Source organism: Cherax quadricarinatus, chromosome 29 (assembly GCF_038502225.1).
Source record: "Cherax quadricarinatus isolate ZL_2023a chromosome 29, ASM3850222v1, whole genome shotgun sequence".
NCBI classification, from domain to species: Eukaryota; Metazoa; Arthropoda; class Malacostraca; order Decapoda; family Parastacidae; genus Cherax; species Cherax quadricarinatus.
This window is the reverse complement of record NC_091320.1, coordinates 31,465,600-31,481,507: the sequence shown is the minus strand read 5'-3', so window position 1 is coordinate 31,481,507 and position 15,908 is coordinate 31,465,600. Positions and strand designations below refer to the sequence as shown.

At 37.8% G+C, this 15,908-nt stretch overlaps 1 protein-coding gene across 4 annotated transcripts in view; it reads left to right on the top strand.

The window, feature by feature from the left end:
* Positions 1 to 15,908, top strand: part of LOC128690424 (tudor domain-containing protein 3) — a 93,923-nt gene that overhangs the window by 10,158 nt on the left and 67,857 nt on the right. For all 4 annotated transcript variants that reach the window (XM_070089672.1, XM_070089673.1, XM_070089671.1 and 1 more), the window contains exons 2-6: positions 427 to 508; positions 1,328 to 1,393; positions 2,589 to 2,749; positions 2,949 to 3,090; positions 15,142 to 15,354. In XM_070089672.1, coding sequence (XP_069945773.1) covers positions 427 to 508; positions 1,328 to 1,393; positions 2,589 to 2,749; positions 2,949 to 3,090; positions 15,142 to 15,354 — 664 coding nt within the window. The remainder of the gene's footprint in view (positions 1 to 426; positions 509 to 1,327; positions 1,394 to 2,588; positions 2,750 to 2,948; positions 3,091 to 15,141; positions 15,355 to 15,908) is intronic.

Below are 15,908 nucleotides of genomic sequence, written 5' to 3'. Positions count from 1 at the left end.
ATTAGTGGTTAGTTGCTGTATCTGGAGTTTACCTGGAGAGAGTTCCGGGGGTCAACGCCCCCGCGGCCTGGTCTGTGACCAGGCCTCCTGGTGGATCAGAGCCTGATCAACCAGGCTGTTACTGCTCCAGTTATATATTTTACTAGTGCATAACTAGCCACATGGAGATGGAAATTTCTAGCTCAAGATCTTTTGCACTTTCCGTGCATCATCAGGAGCAATGCAGTGTTGCAAGGCTAGCAACAGATAGTAGGAGAAAAAATTTCTGAGGCCGTTACACTGATGATGCATGGAGAGTGCAAAACATCTTGAGCTAGAGCTTTCCATCCTCACATGGCTTGTTCTGCATTGTTAGGATCGCCTGTTTGCGATTGTTTTGCACATTTTATTAATATATTATGAAAATTTAATTTCTTTGATATTCAGGAGTTTGAGTGAAGAAGGTGTTGAGAGCATTTTAGAGGGCAACAATCTTGACCTTCAACAAGCATCTATAGAAATACTCAATGTAAGTATCACTGGTAGTGCTGCAGTGTTACGTACTTGCGTACAAACTATCTTGATTATGAATGCAGATGTTTGAAGGTCACAATAGACTTATTGCAACTTGGTCTACTTAAGATATGCTTGTAACTGACCTAACAAAAACCGGTCTTTGAAAGCTAATACTATTGAAATACTATATGCAATTAATAGTCTAAAATGTGTGGTTAAATACACTTTTGTATATACAACTTTTTGATAGATAGTAATTAGGTACAAAATGCTTAGAGACACAAAAACAAATGAAAATTCACTTCATATTTTTTTGAAACCAGGTATGAGATTAAACATTTAAGCAGTAATTGTACAAAAAAGGCACAATCATATTGATATTTCAACATTAATTGTGAACTTTTAAACTCTTGTTACAGTATCAGGAACCTCTTAGTGAAAATATTCTGGAGCAAAACTTGTGAGCTGTGTTATTTTATTCAAGGGGAAGCACTAAATCCATAGTGATCATATAACACACAGGGAATTTGAGATGCTCAGTTTTGATCCAAGGAAGGGGAGGATAATTCCAGTTCCTAGGATCAGGAGCCCCTCACCAGTATCAAGGAGCCTTTCTTGAGGGGCTAACTTGTGAAAAAATGCCATTTTTTAATTATAAATGTACTAATCACTTCCATTCATTTCTTGAATGACATCTTTGTTTAAAAATTTACACACACCTTGCAATCACACTAAAAAAAAAATTATCCCATGATCCAGTGTCATCACACATACATATTTAACTATTTGCTATTCTCTGGTTTTTCTTGTTAAGATCCTTTACCTCACACAGAGTGACTTGAAGGACGTAGGTGCTCCCTGCCTCCCAGAAGATGTGTTGAAGGGTAAGAAGAATTCGGTGAGTACATCAGTTTTGTAAGCATGGATTGATTCTAACAATATTACCTTAGCAAAATTTTCCCTAACTGTGTTGGTTAGAGCAAATTTTTGTTTTTCTTATGTATCCAAAAATTTTCACTAGACCCAAAAAAAATTTGGGGCCAAAATTAGCATATGGTCAGTATACATGTCCAAATTTATCTAAAAAAAAGTTCAATGAATTAAATCTGGTGAAAATGAAAGAGCAAGAATGAGTCATCATTTGTGAAAAGAAAAGGTATATAAAATTTTAGTATGAGATTTGTGTGATTTACTATGAGAGTGGGATATGAGAGATGAGTAATAGTCATAGATTATATACTCGTATATAAGAAGAGTGTTAAGGAGAGAAAAATTCTGGATGGTGCTAAGTCACTGCATAAGACATTTCTAGGCCAATTTTGTTACACTTGAATGTGAAGTGAGAGATTCTGTTGTAAAAGGTATAGATGGAAATTTTTGTGTGGATAGTAAATGCCAGCGGAAGACCCTCATATCATGCTTAGACAGTTGTTTGTAATATGTAAGAGATAATTCAGGAAAAATAAGATAAATAGATATGCAAAGAATGAAATGTGAAACAGAAGTAGTCTATTAGATTATCTATGGATTGTATAATGAATTACAGTTTTAATGTGATTTTAAATGATTGACTGTGTTGTTGTTGGCAACTCTTCCATGTATGGCCAGTGGAGAAGCTAAGGAGTTTACTTTTTTCCACGGAATGTTATTTTTATTGGCTCTGTTTTCACTGCAAGAACAGTTGGTCTGCTAAATTGTCTTATCTCTACAGTGTCTGTTCAGAGACACCTATTTTCTTAATTCTTGATTATTCTGTGTCCTTTCTTCATACATATAGCTATAGCGTATGCTTGCTGAAGCAGCTTTCTCCCCTCAGTCCTTCTATATACGTATTTTTGTTTCACATTACATGCTGGTAGTGCTTGTCTCATTTGTTTTTTATTATTATATTGGTTTGCATGCTTTATTATATTCGTATAGCTGTACTATATACATGTACTTCATTTGATAATGCTTGCATTATTTATTTGAGAGTTACAGGACTTTATAAACATTTTCATGAATATTTAATGAGTATATATACCAACACTTATTTTTTTCTTTTGCATTCTTAATATTTATGCAATTTTGAAACTGTTTGCACATTTCTACAGCTGCCTGGTCCCATGGTACTACAAGTGGTTAAAATGCGCAATGTTTCTGCCCCAAAAGCCTTTGAAGACTCGGGCGCAGCTCCTAGAATGTTGCGTGTGTCGCTCACAGATGGCTCTAATTCTATACAGGCTCTTGAGATTCAGACTATCAAACCACTGAGGTGAGGCCTGTGGTAAAGACAATTTGATCAAGTTTTAAGTGACAGCAAATGGATGACCGTATGATCAGTTAATTATATTAGCTTTAGTTTAAAAAATTTTGCAGTGTTTTATTCCTATTAATATTTATACCAGATGTGTATGTTATTGTACTATATGAGATGTTGTTTTTAATGTTTATACGTAATGTGTCTCTTCCAGCATGAAGACTGCACCAGGTACTAAGGTTCGGCTTACAGGCAAACCCCTTGTTTGTGGTGGGTTTGTGTTACTGTCCCCAAACAACATAACTGTGATTGGTGGCATTGTTCAGGAATTATATGACAAGTGGAAGCTCTCAGCAGTACGTTGTGGTGTTTGTTTACTTTGTTCACTTAACTGAATGGTAGATGGAGGATAAATTGAAAAAGTGAAACAGTAAGGCGATTTTTTTTGCAGTATGTTTGTGGGTGGGAAGATGGATGAATGGTGAAATGGTGACATAAAGAGATTGGTAAGGGAGAGAAAGTTAGCATGTGAAAAGTTTTTACAACATTACATGATAAATGGACAGCAGAGTATGTGGAGAGAATATGAGAGGAAAATTGAGTGGTGTGGTAGTGTAAAAGGAGAGCCAGTTAAAAAATCGGTGAGTTGTCAGATTTTGCTAAGAATAAGAAACAGTTTTGGAGAGAGGTTAATAAATTAAGAAAGCCTAGAAAGTAAATGATCTTGGCAGTTGAAAACAAAAGAGGAGAAATGTTAGATGGGGAGGGAAATGTACTGTAAAAATGGAGAGAATATTTTGTGGGGTTGTTAATTTTTTTTTTTTTAACAAGTCAGCTGTCTCCCACTGAGGCAGGGTGACCCAAAAAGAAAGAAAATCTCCAAAAAGAAGATACTTTCATCATTCAACACTTTCACCTCACTCATACATAATCAAGGTCTTTGCAGAGGCACTCAGATACGACAGTTTAGAAGTCCCTCCAAACTGTCAATATCCCAAACCCCTCCATTAAAGTGCAGTCATTGTACTTCCCATTTCCAGGACTCAAGTCTGGCTAACCAGTTTCCCTAAATCCCTTCACTAAATATTACCCTGCTCACACTCCAACAGCTCGTCAGGTCCGAAAAACCATCCGTCTCCATTCACTCCTATCTAACACGCTCACACACGCTTGCTGGAAGTCCAAGCCCCTGCCCACAAAACCTCCTTTACCCCCTCCCTCCAACCTTTTCAAGGACGACCACTACCCCTCCTTCCTTCCTCTACAGATTTATATGCTCTCCAAGCCATTCTACTTTGATCTATTCTCTCTAAATGACCAAACCACCTCAATAACCACTCTTCAGCCCTCTGACTAATACATTTAGTAACTCCACACCACCTCCTAATTTCCACACTCCGAATTCTCTGCATAATATTTACACCACACATTGCCCTTAGACATGACATCTCCACTGCCTCCAGCTGCCTCCTTGCTGCAGCATTTACAACCCAAGCTTCACACCCATATAAGAGTGTTGGTACCACTATACTTTCATACATTCCCTTTTTTGCCTCCATAGATAACGTTTTTTGTCTCCACTGATACCTCAACGCACCACTCGCCTTTTTTCCTTCATCAGTTGTAAGGTTAATCTCATCCTTCATAAACCCATCCGCTAACAAGTCACCTCTCAAATATCTGAAAACATTCACTTCTTCCATTCTCCCTCTCTCCAATGTGATATCCAGTTTTTCTCTATCTAAATTATTTGATACCCTCATCACCTTACTTTTGTCTATGTTCACTTTCAACTTTCTACCTTTACATGCCATCCCAAACTCGTCCACTAACCTTTGCAACTTTTCTTTAGAATCTCCCATAAGCACAGTATCATCAGTAAAAAGTAACTGTGTCAACTCCCATTTTGTACTTGATTCCTCAAAATTCAATCCCACTCCTCTCCCCAACACCTTAGCATTTACTTCTTTTACAACCCCATCTATAAATATATTAAACAACCATGGTGACATTACACATCCCTGTCTAAGACCTACTTTTCCTAGGAAGTAATCTCCCTCTCTCCTACATACCCTAACATGAGCCTCACTATCCTCATAAAAACTCTTTACAGCATTTAGTAACTTACTACCTATTCTATACATTTGCACCATCTGCAATATTGCTCCCCTATCCACTCTATCATATGCATTTTCTAAATCCATAAATGCAATGAAAACTTCCCTACCTCTATCTAAATACTGTTCACATATATGCTTCAATGATCTACACATTCCCTACCCACCCTAAAGCCTCCTTGCTCATCTGCAATCCTACTGTCTGTCTTACCTCTAATTCTTTCAATAATAACCCTACTGTACAGTTTACCTGGTATACACAGTAAACTTTTTTTTTTTTTAACAAACCAGCCATATCCCACCAAGGCAGGGTGGCCCAAAAAGAAAAACAAAAGTTTCTCTTTTTAAATTTAGTAATTTATACAGGAGAAGGGGTTACTAGTCCCTTGTTCCTAACATTTTTGTCGCCTCTTACAACACGCATGGCTTACGGTGGAAGAATTCTGTTCCACTTCCCCATGGAGATAAGAGGAAATAAACAAGAACTAGAAAGAAAATAGAAGAAAACCCAGAGGAGTGTGTATATGTACGCTTGTACATGTATGTGTAGTGTGACCTAAGTGTAAGTAGAAGTAGCAAGACATACCTGAAATCTTGCACGTTTATGAGACAAAAAAGGACACCAGCAATCCTACTATCATGTAAAACAATTACAGGCTTTCGTTTTAAACTCGCTTGGCAGGACGGTAGTACCTCCCTGGGCAGCTGCTGTTTACCAACCTACTACCTACAACTCAGTAAACTTCTTCTTTCTTTCAACAAACCAGCAGTATCCCACCGAGGCGGGGTGGCCCAAAAGGAAAAACAAAAGTTTCTCCTTGTAAATTTAGTAATATATATAGGAGAAGGGGTTACTAGCCCCTTGCTCCCGGCATTTTAGTCGCCTCTTATGACACGCATGACTTGCGGTGGAAGAATTCTGTTCCACTTCCCCTTGGAGATAAGAGAAAATAAACAAGAACAAGAACTAGAAAGAAAATAGAAGAAAACCCAGAGGGGTGTGTATATATACACTTGTACATGTATGTGTAGTGTGACCTAAGTGTAAGTAGAAGTAGCAAGATGTACCTGAAATCTTGCACGTTTATGAGACAAAAAAGGACACCAGCAATCCTACTATCATGTAAAACAATTACAGGCTTTCGTTTTACACTCACTTGGCAGGACAGTAGTATCTCCCTGGGCAGCTGCTGTTTACCAACCTACTACCTACAACTCAGTAAACTTGTACTCCTATAATTTTTACAATCTCTCTTTGTCCCCCTTCCCTTTTTATAAAGGAACTATACAGGAACTCTACCAATCATCGCTAGGTACCTTCCCCTCTTTCATACATTTATTAAATAAAAATACCAACCATTCTAACACAATATCACCCACTGCTTTTAACATTTCTGTCATGATCCCGTCAGTTCCAGCTGCTTTATTCCCTTTCATTCTACATAATGCCTCATGCACCTCCTCCACACTCACATCCTGCTCTTCTTCACTCCTAAAAGATGTTATGCCTCCCTGACCACTGCCTCCCTTTCCTCATTGACATTTAAAAGTTCCTCAAAATATTCCCACCATCTACCCAATACCTCCAGCTCCCCATCTAACTCCCCTACTCTGCTTTTAACTGACAAATGCATTGTTCCCTAGGCTTTCTTAACTTGTTTATATCTCTCCAAAATTTTTTCTTATTTTCAGGATTGTTAAATGTCTATTATGAAATGGAAGAGCCAGTATGATGCATTGAAAAGGGAGGAATAATATCTCATAAGAGTAAGAGCCAGAGGTGAATGTGGAGAAAGTGCGTGTGATCCAAAAGCAGGTGGGGATACAGTTTTATAGTGGTCGGTGCATTTGTTTGTCATACGCATGAAAGAAGGAAAGGTACTTAAGGATGGGCAGAGAGCTATATAAGGTGAAAAGAGAGAGTGTAAGAATTATAGGGAACTGGCTTGTTGAAAATACTGGATGAAGTGCATGGTAGAATTAATTTTGATCTTAAGACATGTTATTAATTAAAAAAGTACTGTACATTACAGTAGGGCCTCAAGTTACAGTGTTCCGTACCTATAATATTGGCACAAGGAACCAATTAATTAAATACAAACTCTAATCTGCATTTACAATCATTGCTAATAAACAAATTAGTATAAATAAAAGATTTTAATTTCTTTAAACAAATGAATTCATATTTTGTTTTGTTAATTTTTTTCAAATATAAAGTACTCAGATTTGTTTGGTAAGAGATTGGTCAAGCACTATAGATTTAATAGCTACAATTTTCATAAGTCTGATTTATACAGTAGACCACCACCTGTCATGCCTCCACCTGTCATGCCTCCACCTGTCATGGCTCCACCTGTCATGGCTCCACCTGTCACGGCTCCACCTGTCACAGCTCCACCTGTCACGGCTCCACCTGTCACAGCTCCACCTGTCACGGCTCCACCTGTCATGGCTCCACCTGTCACGGCTCCACCTGTCACAGCTCCACCTCTCACAGCTCCACCTGTCATGACTCCACCTGTCACAGCTCCACCTGTCACGACTCCACCTGTCACGGCTCCACTTGTCATGCTTCCACCTGTTGTGCCTCTACTTACTTCATTTCTCCTTGTTCATGATTCATTGTAGTATATATTTCCACCTTTTGCCCCAAAAGTTAACCACCTGTTGCAGTGACTGCATTTTTTTCTTTCTATCATTTCAGTTTTGATAGTATGCACCAATTCTGTTACTGAACACAAGAAACTGCCCATTCAACTATTACAAGTGCATTGCATTAGGTTAAATTCACCATATAAAGCATTTGAATGCAAAAATTTTGCCTCGCCTCACGATAAAAAACTTGCCTTACGTGATTTGTCTGGGACGCGTCCCATGCGTGGCCTCAGCGCCAGTGTTTACAAGCCAGTCAGTGCGGTCGCATCTACGCATACATTTGGTACATTTCACATTATCCCAGTGTTTTTAGTGCTTGTAACTTCAAAATAAGTCACCAAGGACCCCAAGAAAGCTTCTAGTGCCATCCCTGTGGTAAAAAGGGTGAGAATTAGTATGGAATTGAAAAAAGATATTAAGGAAATGTGTGCAAAGTGGGTTGAACTGCAAACCTTTATGGATGAAAATCACCCTGACACAGCTACTGCAAGCCGTGTTGGCAACCTGTACAGTGACAATGTTATGGCCCATTTTAGGAAAGTCTTAAAGGAACGGTAGGTACAGAGCTCTATGGACAGATTTGTTGTGCGACAGAGGTCCAGTGACTCTCAAGCTGGTCCTAGTGGCATTAAAAGAAGAAGGGAAGTAACCCCGGAAAAGGACTTGCTACCTCAAGTCCTAATGGAAGGGGATTCCCCTTCTAAACAATAACTTCCACACTCTCCCCTCCTCCCATCCCATCAATCATCACCAGATCTTCAATAAAGGTAAGTGTCATGTATTCTATTCTTAGTAGAGTAGTAATTGTGCATGTCTTCTTCAGTTTGTGTTTTTTTTTTTTCAACAAGTCGGCCGTCTCCCACCGAGGCAGGGTGACCCAAAAAAGAAAGAAAATCCCCAAAAAGAAAATACTTTCATCATCATTCAACACTTTCACCACACTCACACATTATCACTGTTTTTGCAGAGGTGCTCAGAATACAACAGTTTAGAAGCATACACATATAAAGATACACAACATATCCCTCCAAACTGCCAATATCCCAAACCCCTCCTTTAAAGTGCAGGCATTGTACTTCCCATTTCCAGGACTCAAGTCCGACTATATGAAAACAACCGGTTTCCCTGAATCCCTTCACTAAATATTACCCTGCTCACACTCCAACAGATCGTCAGGTCCCAAGTACCATTCGTCTCCATTCACTCCTATCTAACACGCTCATGCATGCTTGCTGGAAGTCCAAGCCCCTTGCCCACAAAACCTACTTTACCCCCTCTCTCCAACCCTTTCGAGGACGACCCCTACCCCGCCTTCCTTCCCCTATAGATTTATATGCTTTCCATGTCATTCTACTTTGATTCATTCTCTCTAAATGACCAAACCACCTCAACAACCCCTCTTCTGCCCTCTAATACTTTTATTAACTCCACACCTTTTCCTAATTTCCACACTCCGAATTTTCTGCATAATATTTACACCACACATTGCCCTTAAACAGGACATCTCCACTGCCTCCAACCGTCTCCTCGCTGCTGCATTTACCACCCAAGATTCGCACCCACATAAGAGTGTTGATACTACTATACTTTCATACATTCCCTTCTTTGCCTCCATAGATAACGTTTTTTGACTCCACATATACCTCAACGCACCACTCACCTTTTTTTCCCTCATCAATTCTATGATTAACCTCATCCTTCATAAATCCATCCGCCGACACGTCAACTCCCAAGTATCTGAAAACATTCACTTCTTCCATACTCCTCCTCCCCAATTTGATATCCAATTTTTCTTTATCTAAATCATTTGATACCCTCATCACCTTACTCTTTTCTGTGTTCACTTTCAACTTTCTACCTTTACACACATTCCCAAACTCATCCACTAACCTTTGCAATTTTTCTTTAGAATCTCCCGTAAGCACAGTATCATCAGCAAAAAGTAACTGTCAATTCCCATTTTGAATTTGATTCCCCAAAATTTAATCCCACCCCTCTCCCAAACACCCTAGCATTTACTTCCTTTACAACCCCATCTATAAATATATTAAACAACCATAGTGACATTACACATCCCTGTCTAAGACCTACTTTTACCGGGAAGTAGTCTCCCTCTCTTCTACACACCCTAACTTGAGCCTCACTATCCTCATAAAAACTCTTTACAGCATTTAATAACTTACCACCTATTCCATATACTTGTAACATCTGCCACATTGCTCCTCTATCCACTCTATCATATGCCTTTTCTAAATTCATAAATGCAATAAAAACTTCCCTACCTTTATCTAAATACTGTTCACATATATGCTTCAATGTAAACACTTGATCTACACATCCCCTACCCACTCTGAAACCTCCTTGCTCATCCACAATCCTACATTCTGTCTTACCTCTAATTCTTTCAATTATAACCCTACCGTACACTTTTCCTGGTATACTCAGTAAACTTATTCCTCTATAATTTTTACAGTCTCTTTTGTCCCCTTTCCCTTTATATAAAGGGACTATACATGCTCTCTGCCAATCCCTAGGTACCTTCCCCTCTTTCATACATTTATTAAACAAAAGTACCAACCACTCCAACACTCTATCCCCCCCTGCTATTAACATTTCCTGTCATGATCCCATCAGTTCCAGCTGCTTTACCCCCTTTCATTCTACATAATGCCTCACGTACCTCCCCCACACTTACATTCTGCTCTTCTTCACTCCTAAAAGATGGTATACCTCCCTGACCAGTGCATGAAATTACTGCCTCTCTTTCTTCCTTAACATTTAAAAGTTCCTCAAAATATTCTCGCAATCTACCTAATACCTCCATCTCCCCATCTACTAACTCCCCTACTCTTTTTAACTGACAAATCCATACTTTCCCTAGGCTTTCTTAACTTGTTTAACTCACTCCAAAATTTTTTCTTATTTTCATTAAAATTTCTTGACAGTGCCTCTCCCACTCTATCATCTGCTCTCCTTTTGCACTCTCTCACCACTCTCTTTACCTTTCTTTTACTCTCCATATACTCTGCTCTTCTTATAACACTTCTGCTTTGTAAAAACCTCTCATAAGCTACCTTTTTCTCTTTTATCACACCCTTTACTTCATCATTCCTCCAATCACTCCTCTTTCCTCCTGCCCCCACCCTCCTATAACCACAAACTTCTGCCCCACATTCTAATACTGCATTTTTAAAACTATTCCAACCCTCTTCAACCTTCAACCCCCCCACTACTCATCTTTGCACTAGCCCACCTTTCTGCCAATAGTCGCTTATATCTCGCCCGAACTTCCTCCTCCCTTAGTTTATACACTTTCACCTCCCTCTTACTTGTTTTTGCCACCTTCCTCTTTTCCCATCTACCTCTTACTCTAACTGTAGCTACAACTACATAATGATCCGATATATCAGTTGCCCCTCTATAAACATGTACATCCTGGAGCCTACCCATCAACCTTTTATCCACCAATACATAATCTAATAAACTACTTTCATTACGTGCTACATCATACCTTGTATATTTATTTATCCTCTTTTTCATAAAATATGTATTACTTATTACCAAATCTCTTTCTACACATAGCTCAGTTAAAGGCTCCCGTTTACATTTACCCCTGGCACCCCAAATTTACCTACTACTCCCTCCATAACATTTTTACCCACTTTAGCATTGAAATCCGAAACCACCATTACTCTCACACTTGATTCAAAACTCCCCATGCATTCACTCAACATTTCCCAAAATCTCTCTCTCTCCTCTACACTTCTCTCTTCTCCAGGTGCATACACGCTTATTATAACCCACTTTTCACATCCAATCTTTATTTTACTCCACATAATCCTTGAATTAATACATTTATAGTCCCTTTTTTCCTGCCATAGCTTATCCAACAACATTATTGCTACTCCTTCTTTAGCTCTAACTCTATTTGAAACCCCTGACCTAATCCCATTTATTCCTCTGCATTGAAACTCTCCCACCCCCTTCAGCTTTGTTTCACTTAAAGCCAGGACATCCAGCTTCTTCTCATTCATAACATCCACAATCATCTCTTTCCTATCATTTGCACAACATCCACGAACATTCAGACTTCCCACTTTGACAATTTTCTTCTTATTCTTTTTAGTAATCTTTACAGTTTGTGTGTATTAAAATTATTATTTCATGTGGTAAAATTTTTTTTTTTTCATACTTTGGGGTGTCAGGAACGAATTAATTTGATTTCCATTATTTCTCATGGGGAAAATTAATTCGGCTAACGATAATTTCGGCTTACGATGAGCTCTCAGGAACGGATTAATATCATAAGGTGGGGGTCCACTGTATTCTATAAAGTACACAGAAGTCAGTAATTTGGCCAATCTTACACAAAAATTTAAAAAAACACCAATTTTAAAAGTTCAAAAAAAAAAAAAAAATGTATACATTCCTGGCACTAAAACAACATATCCTCTGATTATTAATCATGTCCCCAGGCCTCTCCCATATTACACTTGCTCTTCATTTTGTATTCATTTATAATCACACAAAAATAGAAGATATACTTTATTTCTCGGATAATAAAATATAACCTGGAATGATTGGACGTGGTTCACGGTGTCCCAATAATTGAACCACACCCGTCAAAAACCAGTGAAACAGACCGAGGGTGTAAGGGGGCTTTACCTATTCTCAGGAAAATTGGCAAAAATCAAACATTTCCACTACTTTGAGCCCAATTTAAAGCTACTTTGGGTCTTCAAAGCAACCGAAATTATCTCTTTTTAGTAGTATGTCTTCTATTCTGTCATATGATACCAAGAAATAGACAATAAAACCACAAGAATCATTCTAGAAAACACTCTAAGTTGCTATTTGAAACCAAACACAAGGTCAGAGTTTTGCTTTTCCAATCATGCACCATGTGGGATAGGATTTTTTATATACTGTGCATACTTACTACGCAGACCCATTCTCTCATATCTAGGAAAAATTTACAACTCAGCTTATAAGTGAGTGAATTGAGCTCATGCAGTAGAACTGTGTGAGGGACCCTGTCCTCATTGACGTAGTTCTACGTGACGGCCACTAAAAGGGCTAATTAACAATTATTAATTAAACAATATTTAATACTGTTTGTAAGTGAAAAGGAACAGTACTGAATGTAAAACTATTCTTAGTTAAAAAGTAATCAAAATTGGATATGGAATATTATGGCTTAGGAATGCATCTCCTTTTACAGCATAAATGTTTGTGAGAAAATAGGTTCCAGGTTTCAAACTCTTATGGATAATTTTCAAGAATTCATTAATATCATAATTTGGGCCTTACTATACTGTACAGCATTTCATTGGACTTTTTCTTTTACTATAATATTGTCAGTGTATGATCTGATTCACTTTCAATATACAGGAGGCCCTCCACATTCGCAAGGGTTAGGGGGATCAAGAACCTTGCGAATTTTGAAAATTTGTGAATGTTTTGATGTGCAAATATATTGTAGGGAAATATAATAATTCGAGGTAGTAGGTTGGTAGACAGCAACCGCCCAGGGAGGTATTACTGTCCTGCCAAGTGAGTGTAAAATGGAAGCCTGTAATTGTTTTGCAAGATGGTAGGATTGCTGGTGTCTTTTTTTTCTGTCTCGTACACTTGCAAGATTTCAGGTACGTCTTGCTACTTCTACTTACACTTAGGTCACACTACACATATATACACACCCCTCTGGGTTTTCTGCTATTTTCTTTCTAGTTCTTGTTCTTGTTTATTTCCTTTTACCTCCATGGGGAAGTGCAACAGAATTCATCCTCATTAAATCATGCGTGTTGTAAGAGGCGACTAAAATGCCGGGAGCAAGGGGCTAGTAACCCCTTCTCCTGTATATATTACTAAATGTAAAAGGAGAAACTTTCGTTTTTCCTTTTGGGCCACCCTGCCTCGGTGGAATACGGCCAATATGTTGAAAGAAAGGAGAAATATAATAATAGCATTTACTTAGCCTAACAATATTGTTTCCTTAACCTATTGAACCATGAGCAGTCATAAAACACATGAAAACATCGTAAAATATTGTACAGTGGAACAACGGTTTTTGTGATTAATCCATTCTAAAAAGTCTGACGAAAACTGAAGCATTTTTCCCATAAGAAATAATGTAAATCCAATTAATCCGTTCCAAACACTCAAAAATATTAGCAAAAAATACATTTTATAGAGAAAAGTAACTAGTTTTACATACAGAAAACATTGAAAAATAAATATAAATGACTAATGAAATGGATAAATGAACATTTAACATCAATTTTACCTTTATTGAAGACTCTTGTTGGTGTATGGAAGATGGCGAGAAGAAGAGAGGGAGGAGGAGAGGTTATTGTTTGGAAGGGGAATCCCCTTCCATAAGGACTTCAGGTATCAAGGCTCTATCAGGGGTTACTTCCTTTCTTTGTCTTTTACTGGCACTAGGACCAGCTTGAGAGTCACTGTACCCTTGTTGCACAAAAAATCTTTCTTGAATTTTTTTTGTCTCGCACTTTCTTTTTCAAAGGGCTAGCATTCGGAACTTTCTTTGGCCCCCATGGTTGCTTATTTAGCAGTCACACTCAATAAACAAACACAAAAAACACTGGATTATTATGAAATGTTTCAGATAAACGCGCAGGGTGATGCTCACTCAACGAGAAACCAAGGCAGACTGAGTCACGAATGCATAGGATGCGTTGTGTGGGTGCTTGAGTGGCTGAGTTACGTGGACGTGTTTGGTATGGACCATTTTCAACTGTGCAAAAACTAAGCAGATGTTCAAAAACTGGGACAAAATTTCAATGAAAAAAGTCGTTGAAAACCGAATCCTATGAAAACTGGGGCATACGAAAACCGAGATTCCACTGTATATACATGTTATAGTTTAATAACAAATAATGAACGAACAAAACACTCACCACTCGGCTGGGCATTCACAAATGTTTGAAGCTCATGAAAGTAGAACTTGCGAAAGTGGAGGGCTAGTTGTACTGTCTTTTAATAATTTTCTTCAAACGATGGAGTTTGTACACAAGACCTGCTCAAAATGTTGTGGTTCCTGGAGCCATCTTTGCTCTTATACCTTCTCTCATCCCATTTTTATATACACTTGTTTTTACTTAGAAAAACGCAATTTTTTTAACAATTTTATTATTTATTTCTTACAATACAACCTCATCTCTCATCAAATTTGCCTTAATTTTCTGTGTGGTATTCCTTTTTTAAATTGTTCACTTGCTTTTTTATTGATAGTGATTTTTGTCTTTTATCATTGTTGCTTTTTTGATTTTTGGCACTCCTAAACTGCATCCCCTGCTTGTCTTGTGGGCTTTATAGGTGCAAACTTGTTCTGCTTAACAACATTTTGTTTAATTTAATTTTTGTTTAAAGACAATGGATAAATTAAATTATATATAATGATCCTAAGCCATTAATGATGAATGTTTTAAATGTTTCAGATGCACATTTATGCTCCCTGAATGATCAAACAATTGCAAGTGGCCAGGCTTGCATGATATTTAGAGAATTTCACATTTATAGTTACAGGAGCATAATTGTATTTGCGGTGTCTCATTTTCAGTATCTGATTTGTCATGTCATATGTACTATTGTCAACTGCTGACTTTTTTACAGAGTGTTTCTAAATTTAGCCGGGGAGTTCGCACTGCTGATGGCTCTGGTCCTCCTCTCTGGGTGCCATTTGGTAAACTTATTATGAAGGATCCCCATGAGATGAGGAAGTTCAAGGCCCTTAAAGACTCCAATAGTAAAGACAAACAGGATGACGAATTTGAGACGCAGAGAAAGCAAACAGTAAAAGAACTAGCCAAAGAAGGAAATATAAAGGTAATATGTGATTTAATTGATTAAAAATATAAACATGTTTTTTGTGTATAGAGTATTCAGAATTAGAGTATTTCTTTGACCTTGTTTAATTTTTGTAAATAAGATATTTTAAGAGTTCATTTTTAATTCTGACTTACGTCTTTTTTTTATTAAGGCAACTTTGAGCATCACATGCACTTTAGCTACCTCTACAGAAGGGCACAGACATTGCTGTTGAAATACTGAATAATAACTTTCCCATCTCACTTTCAGAGGTGCAGTCACTATCAACTATTTTTTCAGTTGGATGAGAGACAGAGATTTAGAGAGAAATTGAAAGAAAAAAATAGATATCAGGAAAGAAAGAAAGATATATTGAGAGAGAGAAAGAGAAATAGAGATATTTTTCACAATAGAGTTTATCTTGCTAAAAGTTAGTGATTCTACTGTCCTGCCAAGTGAGTGTGAAATGAACACCTGTAATTGTTTTACATGATGGTAAGATTCCTGGTGTCTTTTTTCTGTCTCATTAGCATGCAGGATAACAGGTGTATCTTGGTACTTCTACTTACACT